General features: G+C 38.7%; 1 protein-coding gene across 11 annotated transcripts in view; it reads left to right on the top strand.

Moving 5' to 3' along the window:
- The window catches only part of LOC140194009 (kelch-like protein 29), a 483953-nt gene that overhangs the window by 405195 nt on the left and 62179 nt on the right, over window positions 1-16579 (top strand). For all 11 annotated transcript variants that reach the window (XR_011885023.1, XM_072251316.1, XM_072251314.1 and 8 more), the window contains 2 exons: window positions 6990-7188; window positions 11955-12137. Coding sequence is in view for 10 of the 11 variants with exons in the window: in XM_072251316.1 (XP_072107417.1) it covers window positions 6990-7188; window positions 11955-12137 (382 nt within the window). In the remaining variant the exon portion in view is untranslated. The remainder of the gene's footprint in view (window positions 1-6989; window positions 7189-11954; window positions 12138-16579) is intronic.

Raw genomic sequence — 16579 nt, 5'->3', positions numbered from 1 at the left:
CCCCTTGCTTTCTGAAGATCTGAGGCCGGAGTATAGTGTAACTGGTACTTGGGTGACTGTGGTTTATGTACAATAGTGCAGGTAGCCTATCTGAGCCCAGCAATCATTCCAGACACAGAATCTCACCCTCATGAAAATGCTTCCTACCCAGATATTAGAGGAATCACTGAAAGGCAGCTAAGAACAGTTTTAGAATCCTAATGTTGTACATATCAATTCACCTATCACAATACTGGTTGCACTGTGATGTTAATAACCCAATCAATCTCTTGATGGCTAGACTGCCATTTGAGGACAAATTAGGTCAAGTTAGATTATATTCATTAGAGTTTAGAAAAATAAGAGAGGATGCGGTTGAATTTTACAAAATTCTGGCCACATTTGAAGGATAGGAGGTACGGAAACCGCTTCCCCTGGATGAGATGTCTAGAAAGAGGGATCACAGTCTCAGGTTACAAGGCAATAGGTTTAATACTAAGATGAGGAGAAGCCTCTCCATTCAGTGAAAGCTGAACCTATGAAATTTGCTGTAACAGAGAGCTGTAGAATGCAAGTTGCTGAGGTAATTATGGTCATGTGTTTGTTATCTGGACTCTGTAAGATGTTTTCCAGAGGCCTTTAGTTGTTTATAAACCTGAGTGGTGGATTGATCTTGTTATCCACCATTCCCTGACATATTCATCTTCTAATGAGTTCAACTTTATAAATAAGCAAATTTTGGAATTAAATTATTCAGAATAACAACTGCATCTTAAATTATATTGTTAAACTAGTCAAATTGATGTTAGTTTGAAGCGTACAGACTTTTTTCTTCCACTCTCCTTTTTGTAAATCATGATTCAGCAACAGCAAAGATGTTTTCCTCCACAACATGATGAAAGTGATCTAGTAAAAATTCCCCTTGTTCTTCCATTGACGGCAGTCAAATCTTGAAGCAATCTATCTAACGGCAGTGTGGTACATCCTCCATCAAATGGATGGTTGCAATTCAAGAAAGGAACTCAGCACCTGAAAGAAGACAATAGGATGAGCATTGACTCTTAGCTTGTTAAGACTTCTACATCCCATGTATTTCTTTTTACAAAACGACGAGTATAACTAATTTACCGACAATGTCTTGTTCACTAATCTTTGTCATTTTTCCGTAATACATACAGCTCAGATTCAGATTTATTTATCACATATATATTGAAACATACAATGAAATGCATCTTTTGCATGAATAACCAGCAAGGGTATGTTGGTATGTTCTGGGGGCAGCCCGCAAGTGTCGCCACACATTCTGGCACCAACATAGCATGCCCACAATGCTCAGCAGAACAACACAGAACACAACAAAACAGAGCATACCAAACATCATCAGGGAAACAAGTCCCATTCCTCCCTCTTCCCACCCACCCACTTTACACGTCCACAGTCCTCTAATCCCAGGCCTCCAGCCTCCAGTAGACTTGTGGATTTGCAGGAACTGGGCCTGACTTCCCCAGCAGACTTGCAGAGATTCACAGACTCGAGCTCTGGCCATTGCTCCTCAATTAGCTTCTAATCGACCTTCAGGCTTCAATCTGACCTTCCAATTGACCTTTGGGCTTTGGTCCAGACCTTCTGATTCATCATCAGGCTTTGATCTGGACCATTAATTGGTCTTCAGGCACTTTTGTTTATCCAAAATGTTTTGAACAATCACGCCCAATGCTCAATCTTCACTTTCTACCAGATCCCAATGATTTTGTGCTCAGTTATCTTAACAGCTTCTCCAGGCATTATACCAACAGAAATGTGTATACACTAAATCTGTGTTTACTACAAGTTCTCTAACGTAAGCTATACACCACCAGGATTCTTTCCATTGATATATAGTTTCATATTTTGCAGTGTAAGTAATTGATATTGTAATAAAAAAATTGCAAAACTTGTTAAGCAGTTTCTCATCACTTTTTATTGAACAGAGAAAAATTTGAAAAACACTAGTTTCAATAAATGTGGATGGTCATTTGGTATTAAATGCAGCCATTGACCCAAATAAAAGTTAGAAACAGCACATTTAAGATGCATGGCACAGGTTTAACAAGATAAATTCCGTTCAGAGATTAATACATATTTCTGATTGATATATAATTAATTCAGCTACTCCTTAAATATTTTATGCACATTAGACCAAAAGCTGCAGTACACATAATAGCACTTTCTGGGTTTCCATGCCTGGACACTACAGAATGTACTCTAGGTCAGATTCTGAACAATCTGAAATCCCACTACGTCCCTAGACATGATGCTGAACCTGAGATGTTCTCTAACTTACAGAGCTAAGTGATTGGATACAATATATAGCTGGCCCTTTAGCTTTATGCTACCAAAACCTGGCACATCTCATGTGCTGCTGTTCATCTGAAGGAGATTGCCATTCTTCTTTATAGAGATAACTGAAGGTAATTCCCTTAAAAAAAAGATTGCTCTTTAAAAATTGTCAATTTATTTTTTTATTGTGGTTAAATTTTCTTCAATTGTTTGGAAGTGATCTGATCAGAGAAACAGTGGAAAGGGCTTCTGACAATGAGGTTGCAGGTTGGTGGGAGTTACACAGCTAGAAAAGACAAGTTCGACTGCAGGTATCCCAAGTAGAGCAAATCTGGGGCACGGAGCAGTTGGAGAAAGACCTGGCCCATTACAGCTGCTGGGTCCTCTTGCTTGTCAATAAACAGAAGATTTTCATGTGTTTTTTTTCCATCACCAAACCAACTATTTAGGGTCTTTGGTGCTTGAAGGTCTAATATGATGTTCCAGGTTGAGGTAATTTGACTCTTCGTCTCATTTATCTGTCGCAAAAGCCTATAAGTTGCCCACTAAATGATGAGTGAGTTTTCATACTCAGGTCACTGCACCTGTTTACTTTAGCTTTTTGATGTAAATTGAACGGCTCACAATATGCACTCTCCTGTGCAGAAGCAATTTTCTTAAACAACCAAGGCTCTGTTGCCATCTCTATTCAGTGTAATCCCACTCTCACCCCCATTTCCAAGCTCAGGAGCACAGTTTCCCATTTCATCCTTTGGACTTGTTCATGCTTTTCCATTATCCTAAGTGCTCATTTTCACATATAATCCCTTTGTTCCTCTATTCCTGTTCTTCCTTACCAATATTGCTTTATTCCTTCTGCTTCTCTGACCATACACATACCACCATTCTAGTTATTTTCTGCTAACCAGACTTGACTAAATTTGTTCTTAATCCTCCCATGTGCCACTATAAGAGAAAAACTGGTCAAAATATAATTCCTCAGATTTCCTTATTGCTTGCTTATTTATCAAACTCTTCCTAGTGCACTTAAATGCATTGTAAGTTAGTGAAATTGAATATTCAGGTAGTAAATCATAGCTAATGTGTGTTGGTCGTGTGGTTATTGATTGATGTTCCTATTGAAATGCATACACAGGTTTGGCTAAAAATCAAATACTGAGTCAAACAGCAACAAGTAACTCAATAATATGAATCAATGTGGGTCCAATAATATGGATCCTGATAAAGGGTCTTGACCTGGAATATCGACTGTACTCTTTTCCATAGATCCTGCCTGGCCTGCCGAGTTCCTCCAGCATTTTGTGTGTGTTGCTTGAATATGAGTCAATGTTCTTAGCAAATTATAAACTGTTTTGTTCATCAGCTGTAAGGTTTAAATGAATAGTTCATTGCAGTGATGCACTTCGTACATTATTTTGAAAATTTTGAATGAAATTCTGCTCTTTCAGACTTGAACAACCTCAAATTATTTTCAAAATAGTCATAAATATCCCTGTTCACATTATAGAGCTATAATGGCCTCAGTGTAGACTTTTTATATCCAGTAATTTGAGATTCAAGCATACAGCTGAATGTCATTAATGAATAATTAAGTAGCATTTATTTTAACTATTTTATCACAATAATGTGTTGTACCTAAAACCGAACATAGCTAGGTAAAACAACTCTTTTCAGTAAGTGTGGATAATTGTGTCAAAAATGGTGAGAGAACATTATGATTCAACAGTGTCAGGTTAACTCTGGAAATAGATCTCAAGCAAGTGAATGCGTACGAGATGGCTTTTTAAAGCAGTTTGTCATTGAGCCTACTAGGGGATGAGCTATACTGGATTGGGTGTTATTTAATGAACCAGAGGCGATAGGGAGCTTAAGGTAAAAGAACCCGTAGGAGGCAGTGATCATAATATGATTGAGTTCAATTTGAAATATGATAGGGAGAAAGTAAAGTTTGATGAAGCAGTATTTCAGTGAAGTAAAGGAAATTACAGTGATATGAGAGAGGAGTTGCCCAATGAGATGCTGGCAGGGATGATAGCAGAGCAGCAGTGGTGTGAGTTTCTGGGGAAAAATGAGGAAGGTGCAGGATAGATGTAATCCAAAAACAAAGAACTACTCAAATGTCAAAATATTACAACCGTGGCTGACAAGGGGAGTCAAAGCTGATGTAAAAGCAAAAGAGAGGGCATACAACAATGCAAAAATTAGTGGAAAGCATTTAAAACCCTACAGAGAGCAACTAAAAGAATCATTAGGAGGGAAAAAATAAAATATGAAGGCAAGGTAGTAAAAGATTTTTCAAGTATGTTAAAAAAAGAGATGAAACTGGATACAGGACCATTAGAAAATGTGGCTGGAGAAATAATAATGGGAGCCAAGGAGATGGCAAGTAAACTCAGTGAGTATTTTGCATCAATTTCATTATGTTAGACACTAGCAGTGTGCAAATGTTTGCATTCCACTTTTTTAAAAATGAAGAAGGCAGCAGAAAGGAAATTGTAGACCAGTTTGTCTGACCTCAGATGTTGGAGTCAATTGTTAAGAATGAAGTTCTGGAGTACTTGGAGATACAGGACAAGATAGGACAAGGTCAGCACAGTTTCCTTAAGGGAAAATATTGTCTGACGGACCTGTTGGAGTTCTTTGAGGAGATTACACATAGGATAGATGAAGGTGGTGCAGTGGATGTGGTATATTTGGACTTTTAGAAGGCCTTTGACAAGGTACCACACATGAGGCTGCTTACCAAGTTAAGAGCCCATGGTATTACATGGCATGGTTAGAGCATTGGTTGATTGATAGGAGGCAGTGAGTGAGAATAAAATGATCTTTGTCTGGTTGGCTGCCAGTGACTAGGGGTGTTCCACAGGAGCTGGTGTTGGGTTGCTTCTTTTTATGCTGTGCTGGCATTGGAGAGGGTTCAGAGGAGGTTCACAAGGATGATTCCAGGAGTGAAAGGGTTATCGTACAAGGAACATTTGATATTTCTGGGTCTGTACGCAATAGAATTTAGAAGGATGTTGGGGGGGGGGATCTCATTGAAACCTTTCGTATGTTGAAAGGCCTAGACAGAGTAGATGTAGAAAGGATGTTTCCCATGGTGGGGGAGTCTAGGACAAGAGAGCACAGCCTCAGAATAGAGGGGCATCCATTTAAACCAGATGCAGAGAAATTTCTTTAGCCACATAGTGCTGAATTTGTGGAATTTATTACCGCAGGCAGCTGTGGAGGCCAGGTTGTTGGGTGTATTTAAGGCAGAGCTTGATAGGTTCTTGATTGGACACAGCATCAAAGGTTATGGGGAGAAGGCCAGGGAGTGGGGCTGAGGAGGGGGAAAAAAGTATCAGCCATGAGTGAATGGTGGAGCAGGCTTGACTAGCCAAATGGCCTAATTCTGCTCCTTTGCCTTTGGTCTTAAATCATTCTGTTTCCACTGCTAGAATTTTTACTAATTTCATGATATTAATTAAGCTTCACCTTTGCAGTGGAAATACTCCTGGAATTATGCCTCCTTAAATCATGTTCTTACTCTGTGGATAATGTGGGAAAGGCTATCTTATATGCATTCTGAGTTGTCCATAAACTGCTGAAGTAATGGTGTTCATGCAATAGTGTTAGGTGAGGACTCAGGAACAGATAAGTAGGAGCACGCCATTCAGGTTCTGACGCCTGTACATAAAGTTTATGCTTGGTCACATTAGAATAATGTCAAGAAGCACTTCTTCCTGGGTAATGAGAATCTAAATCTAAAGTTCTGATCTAATCATTCAATTAGCTTTTGCTGATCTGCATCTTCCCTCCAACCACCTGCCTTAATCAACAACCTTTAAAAGCCTATTTTTTAAATTTTCCATAGGACCAAAATGAGGGAGAACAGGTACTTTCTGATCAGGAAAGAATTAGAATAGAAAGGGTTCTGGTACAAAACTTAAATGGAAATGTTGTACCAAACTTAAATCAATGATAATTGTAACATTAATGGTAAATACGGCTTAGTGTATTTTCAGATAGTTGCCAGAGAGATAGAATCATTGGGTAAGAATTAAAATTTATGACGGGAAGAGAGAACAGTAGCTTCTCTCTCTTCAGCATTTAATTGAAGATTTTTTTCTTATCTAATACTAAGCAGTAGGCAAAGGCAAACCACTGCTGTAATCTTCCGAGTGCATGATTTCCCAATATGTCAGAGCGGTGTGGAGGGAAATTGTCCGCCAACTGGAATCTCCAGATACAACCTAAAGTGAGCGAATACTAAATACCAAACATCTAGTCATATGGTTTGGAGAGTATAGTTGTTTAGAGAGAAAGACAATGATGTGGTGGAGTTGAGTGTTATCAAATGGTGTGGAGAATGACCCTGTGGTTTGTGGAGGATGGCGAAGAGCAGCACAAGAGGAGGATATCAAACAGTTCCTTGTGGAGCAGTTGAGGTTATAGAGAAAGAGGGAGGAGGTTAGTTGGGCAATGGTAGGAAAGCATTAGAGGAGGGAGATGGTCAGTTGCTTTAAAGGCTGTAAATAGGCCAAGATGCAGGGCAGAGTTTTCATTTCTTAAACAACCACTTCAATAGGTTTCAACAGGTATATTTAATGTCAGAGAAATGTTTTAGACTTGAGCAAAAGATTGCATGCATGTTTTGTTATTACTCTCTTCAATGACAGATGTGGTGATAATAGGGAGTACTTGCTTTTCAGCATGTGTCAGAGCTGTTGGCTGTGGTCCGTTTGCCCTTTATTCATCCAAGCTATCTGCTGAACGTTGTTGACAATGAGGAATTGATAAAGTCCTCAGAGGCTTGCCGAGACTTGGTAAATGAAGCAAAACGCTATCACATGTTACCACATGCACGACAGGAAATGCAGACACCTCGAACACGGCCAAGGCTATCTGCAGGTAGGTGAGGGTATCAGCACTGTTGTTTACATTGTAAATCAACCACGGTAATATTCTAAATGGTGGTCAATGCATCTCAGAATCAGGTTTAATATCACTGGCATATATCATGAAATTTGTTAACATTGCAGCAACAGTACAATGCAATACATGATAAGTATAGAACAAAAACAATTACTGTAAGTATATATACTGTATGTCAATTAAATTGTTAAATACAATAAGTAGTGCAAGAACAGGAAAAAAAAAGCAGTGAGGTAGTGTTCAGGAGTTCGATGTCTATTTAGAAATTGGATGACAGAGAGGAAGAAGCTGTTCCTGAATCACTGAGTGTGTGGCTTCAGGTTTCTGTACTTCTCTCCTAATGGTAACAGTGAGAAGAGGGTATGTACTGGGTGGTGGGATCATTAATAATGGACACTGCATTTTTGAGGCACTGCTCCTTGAAGATGTCTTAGATGCTACAGAGGCTAGTATCTATGATGGAGCTAACTAATTTTACAGCTCTCTGGGGTTTACTTCAATTCTGTGCAGTAATTCCACCCCCTGCCCCTCACCACCATACCAGGCAGTGATGCAGCCAGTAAGAATGCTCTCCATGGTACATCTGTAGAAATTTTCAAGTGACAAGCCAAGTCTCCTTAAAGCCCCTACTGAAATATCACCACTGTCTTGCCTTCTTTATAGCTGCATCGATATGCGGGGTTAGATCCTCCAAGATGTGGAGGATAATATTTGGAACAAAAGGAACTTGGAAGCCAATTAAATTGCAAAAATCTGTGTAACATTTACGGGTAGACCCAATTATTCCTGTTTTCAATCTGATCCCATTCTTAGTGAAGCACTGACTATTATTTAGATAAATTATGATTTAACAATGTGCAGTCATATTTAAACTAGTATGCAAATACAAATCTCACACTAACACACAACTCATGTAAAGGCAAAGGCAGCTCCTGCAGATTAGCATTCATCAGTACTGTTGTGTCCAAGGCATGGATTTAACAAAGGTTGGAGGAGTATTGAATGGACTCTGTGTAGAAAACATCAAGATCCATCATCAAAATACCTTGATAGTATCACAGTCAGAATCCTGCAGATCTGCATTTGCGAGTGGTAGTAAGAGTATCAATACAAAGAAAATTATATTTGCCCCAGCAAGCCCACCTGCTCTAAAAACAATCAAAGAAAAATGATCCCATGTCCCAAAATAATTGCAGATAAAACTCATTGATTATGCAAGGAGTTACTTATATGTATGCATCAAGTATTTTGCATCAGGTTAAGTGCATAATGTATTTTTCTATTGCATTAAATATTGGATCTTGGCAAAAGGATTTTGCTTTAAATATGTTCTTCCATAGAATGAATACTGTGGGGATAGAAGGAAATTGGACCTTTGCATACCAAATTAAAAGACGTACATTCAGAGGCCATTTTGTTAGGTATTCCTATAGAACTTGTTAATACAAATATCTAATCAGCCATTCATTTGGCAGCAACTCAATGCATAAAAGCATGCTGGCGTGGTCAAGAGGTTCAGTTGCTGTTCAAACCAAACATCAGAACTGGGAAGGACTGTGATCTAAGTGACTTTGACTCTGGAATGATTGTTGGTGCCAGATGTGGTGGTTTGAGTATGTCGGAAACTACTGTTATCCTGGGATTTTCATGCGTGACAAGTCTAGAATTTACTGACAATCGTGTGAAAAACAAAAAAAAAAAACATCTAGGGAGCAGCAGTTCTGTGGACCAAAGCACCATGTTAATGAGAGAGGTCAGAGGAGAATGGCTAGACTGGTTCAAGCTGGCAGGAAGGCGACAGTAACTCAAAATAACCATACGCTACAACAGTGGTATATAGAAGAGCAACTCTGAATGCACAACACATGGAACATTGAAGTGCATGGGCTACAGCAGCAGAAGACCATGAACATACAGTAGTTACCTAATAAAGTAGTTACTCTATGTTTTGCAATGGTGTACACATTAAAATTAAATGACTACTGCCAAGCAGATGAAATAAGCCAATTAACTTATCCATTAAACACTCAGTCTTTTCATAACTTCTCTGATATTTAGCTATAACTAGCATATAAAGTAAGTACATGTGTTAAGAGTGTATGCAAATCTTGGCTCTTTAATGGGGAGTAATCCTGATGGGATTTTAACCTGAGTTGAAGCAACAAAGCTTCCATGTCTCTCACCACAAGGTGAAGGTGGTTAAGAATCTATTGGAAGAACGATGAGATCTTCAGGCAACACTAGCAGAGTTCCTCTTCCCCAAACTCTCAATGTGAAACTGGCACATATCCAAAGCCTTCTGTGCTGTTGTAGATCTCAGTGCAATTCTAGCCCTAAAGAGAAGACTGCCAGGTTAGTAGAGTTGTTGCTCAGCAACCAGCAGCACAGAGTCTCCTAAAGCAAACATGATTTGCTTCTGAGTCTACTTTCTGGATCATTGTGCCTCTGTGGAAAACAATTCTATAAATACCTAAGAAAGCACTGAATTCTTACAGCTGTAGTTGTGCAGCAGAAAGTCTAAGTGTGCCATCATGTAGCACAAACATGTTTCTGAAACTTGCTTCCTTTATAGTCCTGAAGCTGATATATTATCCACTTGTAGAGTTGCACCAAAGATGAGCTTCTCTTTGTAGTGGTTGCAGGATGAGTGGGTTGCTGCTCTTCCCCTCCATTCCTGAAACCATCTTCTCCCTGTAGTGGTTTGCGATTGCACAACTCTGGAGTCTGTCTCAGGCAAGTGGCAATGATTGCTGCTGAACACTGAAGGTAGTGCAGGCATTTCCACTATGGGAGAATGAGAATGCCTCTCACTCAGCAAACACTTCCCCCTTCATCTATCATCCACTTACGGCAGGTATTGTTTAGGCAGTAGCCAGATATTATAACAGTAGCTGATTTCATTCTCATATCTTCGTATCATAGGGATGGGTATATCCAGTTGGTGTATACTACTGTCAACCAGTTGTGCATGTGGAGTAAAATTTTCGACCAGTTACCTGATAAACCATTCAGGCATTGGTAGAACACCACATGTTTCTTTCTTTGTTCTCGTCTTGATAATAAATTTCATAAGTGCTGAAATAAAACCATTAAAAAAACAATTTAAATAAGATATAAACTCTGACAATCAAATTACCTCAAGGTATTCTGACATCTTTCATTTAATACTTTAACAGTTCTTCAGCTCTGTTTGTGTATAATGTAATAAAACAGTCTGTACCTGGCCCATTGTCTCACCTCAGCTGAGATGATATATTAATGTTCTTGAGGTTAAATTAACAAAAACCAGGCCTTTAAGTGCTCTCTGAGTGCTGCAGTCAATGTTTAATTGGAAAATGAGATCAAAAAGGCAGTCAATTTTAAAGACTTTGCTTATAGTCAATTAAAAATACTATTTAACCAGCAAGGATATTCTAGTTTTGACTCCCATTTTGTACTGGTATCATCAATGGAATTGCTGCAATGGTGTTGATAGTCCTTGAGGTAGAGAATTCTCAGGCTAAGTAAGTGTGATGTGGGAAGTGACAATGAAGTCCCTCCCACTTGTTCAGTGGCCTGTTAGAAGTATCTGCTAAATCTGCGTATAAATCATAGACCTTGAAAGAGATACCTGAAGTTTCTAATGGAAATATTTCTATCTAGGCAGTCCTTCAGGATCAAGGATGATTTGTTTCCGCTCCAGTTCAGTGACTGATGGGGTCAGCAGGGGTAAGAGGTACCTGATGGTGTAGGCAGATGCGAGGCCTCTCAAGGCCTGCTCCCTGGATCTCAATATCATGCTGAATGGACCTCCTCTACACTGAGCAGTCACAGGCCAGGCAGGGATTATCAACAGTTGTTGGGGATGTTGTATGTCTTCAGGCTGGCTTTGAACACATCTTTGAGTTTTACCTCTGCCCCCCAGTATTTTCTTCCTGTGACAGAGCTCAGATTAGAATGATTTAGGAGTTTGGCATCAGACAAATGGGCATTTTATGGAAACTTGTACAAGTGGCTATATAGTCTGGTTAAGGAAGAATGAAAAAAACGGGGAGAATCTATGGCTGCATTGAAGGTTGCAAATCAATATACAGAACAAAGGATAGGATGTTGCAGGCTGAAGAATAACAAATAGAACAAATGGCCAATGAAATGAAAGGTGTTAATTTGCCTCCGAGACACGGTTGTGAAATACAGTTGCTGCAGGGATCTGAGATAATGAGGCTATTGAGTTAATTTTCTGCTGAACATTGCTTCTCGTGTGTCAGTGGGTTGTAGAATTGGGGAGCGAGGTTGGCTGGGAGATGATGGAAATGCAGAGAGAAGAGTTTACTTCGGAATTTAGTGACGGTGTAAGATTGTTCTGATAATACAGCATAAAATCAATGTACAAAACGCAGTCACCTATGTGGTAAGGAAGCACAGAGTTACAAAACAATTAATGAGTGTAAATATTTAACTTAAAATCTAAGGATCAGGAAAAGGTGATACTTAAGTGCAAATACTTCTTGTACAGTATATTTAGGCAAGTGATAATCGATTTAATTTAAAGAGATTAACATCAGTCTGAATTTACATGGAATTTCGAATCCTGTGCACTTGAAGCATTCAGAAATGACCTATGGTATTCAGGAAACATTGCCAAATAGTTTATTTTTCCTCAGTGGATAGAGGATTATAGTTATGAAAAAATAATGAAGTTAAGTGCCTATCAGGTAGTAATACCTTGTATTGAATCCGTATTTTTCTGTGTCGCCTTTAAGGTGTGGCTGAAGTAATTGTCCTGGTCGGTGGTCGTCAGATGATTGGAATGAGCCAACGAGATCTCACAGCTGTCAACTGCTTTAACCCACAGACCAACAAGTGGTACCCATTAGCCAGTCTGCCGTTCTATGACAGAGAGTTCTTCAGTGTTGTGAGTGCAGGAGACAACATCTATTTATCAGGTAAATCTGGTCATACCTTTTCCTTACATTTCACCCATCTTTTGCCTGAATATTTTTGTCATCATTTAATCAATGAAGTTTAAACCTTGGCAAATTTCAGCAGGTCAGACAGCATCTGTAGAGAGAATGTTTCGAATTAATGACCTTTTGTCAAAACTCTGTCAGAATAACAGCATGTAAATCTGCCTAAAACATAATATATATTCATATCATATACCTTCAAGTGTATCCTTGACATAAAAGCTGATAGGTAATGGGCCCTGCCAGGAATTCATATGGGTTATTGGCAAAAAAGGTTTAATAATTCAAAAGATTCTTGGAGAAGCCAAACCATTGTAAAATGTCTCCATAATACCAATGTTAAAAGATTAAAGATTTGTTTTATTATTTACCTGTCACATATGCATCAAAACTTATAATGAAATGCATCAACAAGCAACATAGTCCAAGGTTGTGCTGGGCCCTCTGCAAATGTTGCCATGCTCTCAGCACCAACATAGGATGCCCTCAGCTTACTAACCCTCACCTGTATGGGTTTTTGAAACCCACACGGTCATGGGGAGGTTGTACAAATGCCTTAAACACCGCGGTGGGAATTGAACTTCAATCACTGCCATCGGCATTGTCGGGTGGACTACAGTGGAATTGTGCTGAACTTTGGGATAGAGTAACAAGGATGCCTTGTAGCTTTTCAGGACCTTGATAAAACTTCAGCGGTGTTGAGCTTTGATTTGAGGAAGGATGTTCTTGCCGTTGGAGGGAGTGTAACAAAAGTTAATGATATTAATTTCTGATAGGCACACTGATGTATGAAGAGAGATTAGGCTGAATTGGTTGCATTCATTGCAGTATAGAAGACAGAAAGGGATCCAAAAGAGAACTGTAAAATTCTAACAGGACTAAATATGCTAGACCCATAGAAGATATCAATAATGCTGAAGGGTCTATAATGAGGGTCAAGATGCAATTTATGCCATTTAGAAAGGGATCAAGAGAAATTTCTGCACCCAAAGAGTGATGAACTTCAAATTCTCTATCAGAGAAGGCAGTGGAGGCCATCGTTTAATATATTCAAGAATGAAGTAGATTTATTTCTAAATGCTAAAGGATCAATGGATTAGAGAGAACAGCTTACTGAAGTAGATGATCAGCATTGATAAAATTGAATTGTAGCCAAAGGGCTCCTTTATCCCTGCTCAGTTTTTTTAAAATTCTATGGAAGACTTAATGTGTTTGGCCACTTCTCAACTCTTTCAAAGTAACTGTGTAATGTATCAAATAGACACCTGTTTTAATAAAATTTTACAAGGAGCTTATCAGCAGAAGCCACTCTTGGCAAAAAGTAGGAATGGCATCTTGAAATTTTCAAAGGAAATGCTGTAGACTGTTCTCAGGCATCTCACTGTCCAGTAACATGAAATATTCCTTAAGTATCTTCACAGGGCTATTAAATCTGAACACCACACCACTCCCTGATTTAGACTTTACTGATTGAATTGAGGTCTACAAAGGTCGCACCTTGATTTAAATTTGCTATTAGTGACTAATGTTTTTATCCCCACTTCAGTTTTCTCCTTCCTAGTGTTGAAATGAGTTTTCCATACTACGTATGCTGTGGACCCAGTGTTGGTAAATGGGTTTGTGTAGATCAATACATTAGAATAGACATACGAATGTGGTGTATGGTTCTGACTCTATAAGATATATGAATACACCACATTCAAACAAAGCTCTCTAAACTGGCAAGTCTTACATTTATAGAAATTAAAACATAGTGCATTTTAAATAGCAGTACGTTTAAATTTATCTTTGATCACATGCAACAAATCAGAAATTTAGTGTATGTACATTAGCTTAAGTGTAAGTTTATTTAGGAAGCAGAATTCAACGCCTATATTATTTTGTCACACATTTTGTCCTGATGACTAATTTCTGCATCCATAACTTTATGTAAAATAACAACTGCAAAAGGCCTGATTCTTTGAAATTGTGTCTGTGTACACAATTGAACCGAAGAAGGTGTTTCTGTAATAGAAGCAAAAAAACTCCAAAAGGTAATTATTTGATGTGAAGTCCTTCGGATAAATTCATTTTTAATATCACAAAACTACTTGCATTCTGTGCTGTGGAATTCATACCATCCACTACAGCTTTCTCTTTTAATTTACACAGAAATACTACTTAGAAATTGAGGGTAAAAGATACGTGAGAAGGGAATTTGGCAGAGCTGACTGACTACCCTTCTCGAGCCTTACCTCTGCATTAGGTTGCTGCTGCATTGTTAAATAAAATGCAATGTCCATGAATCCCATCAGGGAAAGAATTTCCTGTTACCCTTTCCCTGTCCACTGTATATGACCATAAGTACGTAAGGAATGAAAGCAATAGGCCTTTCAGCCCCTCGTGATTGATTCATTTTTTTCACAGGCCTACAATGAATGGAAGCACGTTTGTCAATGTTGCCCACTTCCAAACAGCCAAGCTATCATTTCTATTACAGCTATTATCATTTCTGCTTCTAAAAATGTGTAGTTTTCTCAGAATGGATTGAGTATTACTGTTCTCAGGGTTAATGATAAAGTTTAACACATGATCATACTTCCGTTATTTATATTCACAGCAGGTAGTTCAGATCTATATTTCAAATTGTGGCTAAGGCTCTGAAGTCAAAGGATAATAAGGTTAAAGTCAATCATATCCCATGCAAATACTTAATTTTTATTGCATTCAATGCTTTTGAGAGCCGTTATCACTTCAGAGCAGGATCCATTGGCATGCTTCAGCAGACTTTAATTGCTCATGTAGTCATGACACCAATACACATTCCATTGATTTCATTTGTGGGAAAGATATGCAATGGTTCTCTTTCTTGAGCCTGTTAATCATTGGCACTCTTGCCCTGTCAAAACAAAAGATGCACAACTGCAAATGCATTGTAAATTAAATGTGCAATATTATTAAATTACATGGTGACTCATAGTTGTTTATTAGAAAATGAATATTTAATAAAGCAAGAATTTGAACCAGTCACCATACTGAATAACCATATTTAAAATGTGTTTCTAAATCTAACTTGCTTCACCCCAGCTTAAGATATTCAACCAGCTTTTCATGCAGTGGGCATCACGTTTAAGCTGTTATACTTTTGTCTTTATTGCAAGAGATTTAGATGGTGCAAAATGTATGAGGTGCATCCAGATGCATTTCTTAAATCAGTATATGGATAGTGCAAGAAGAGGAGGGGCTTTACTGGACTTGGTATTGTGCAATGAGCCTGGCCAGGAACTGACCATTCATTAGGAGAACAGTTAAGGAACAGTGCTCACAGCTATTTAAGCTTTAAGAAACCAATAGATAAGCATGGACCTTACAGCAATGATTAAACTGGAACAGAACAAATTATAAGCATATAAGGCAGGAACTAGGGAGAGTTAATTGGGGTAAGGCATGGATGGTGTTTACAGACCAAGTGCACAGAGTGCAGGCAGGATATTTTCCAGTAAAAAGAAAGGATATGAAAGGCAAGGTAAGAGAACTTTGGATGTCAAGGCAGGTGGTGAATTTAATCAAGAAACAAAATGAAGCATATGTGTGTTTCAATCCAATGAATATGTGTGATATAATCCAATGAAGCCCTGTGGGTTATAAATAAGCTGGAAAAGAACTCAAGAAGGACATTAAGGGAGTTAGAAGAGACCATGAAAAATCCTTGCCAGGTATGATTAACAAGAATTCTAAGCTGTTCTATACACACAACAAGAGCAGGAGGATAACTGGAGAGAGAGTAGGACCAGTCAAGGGTAAAGAAGCAGACATGAGTTTGGAGGCAAGGACGTGGGAGAGGTCCTAAGTAAATACTATGCATCAATATTTACCAAACAGAAGGACATAAAGGATCATGAGATCAGTGTGCAGCATGCAAATACGTAGGGCATTTTGAGATAGAGGAAGAGGTAGTGCTGGGTCTGCTAAAGAACAGTATCGTGGATAAGTGCCCAAGTCCAGTTGGGATATCTCCGAGATTGTTGAGAGAGGCAAGACAGGAGATTTCTTTGGGCCTTGACCAAGATCTCCGTGACCTTTCTAACCACAGGCAAGGTCTTGGAGGACTGGCAAGTAGCTAATGTTGTTCCATTATTCAAGAGGGGAAGTAAGAGTCATCCTGAAAATTATCAACTGGTGAGTTTTACATCACTGTGGAAACTACTGGAGAGGATTATTAGGGATAGGATTTATGAGTATTTGGAAAACCATGACCTAAGTTAGAGACAGTCAGCATGCCTTACTAACTTGATTGAGTTTTTCACGGAAGTGGCAAAGGTGATTGATAAAGGCAGAGTTATGGATGCTTTTAGGAGGGCATTTGATGAGGTCCCTCAAGATAACCTAATCCAGAAGGTTAAGGTACATCAGATTCAAAATTAGCTTGCCCATAGAAGACA

The sequence above is a fragment of the Mobula birostris genome, chromosome 2, assembly GCF_030028105.1.
Source record: "Mobula birostris isolate sMobBir1 chromosome 2, sMobBir1.hap1, whole genome shotgun sequence".
Lineage (NCBI taxonomy): Eukaryota > Metazoa > Chordata > Chondrichthyes > Myliobatiformes > Myliobatidae > Mobula > Mobula birostris.
This window is presented reverse-complemented; position numbering and strand designations above follow the sequence as displayed.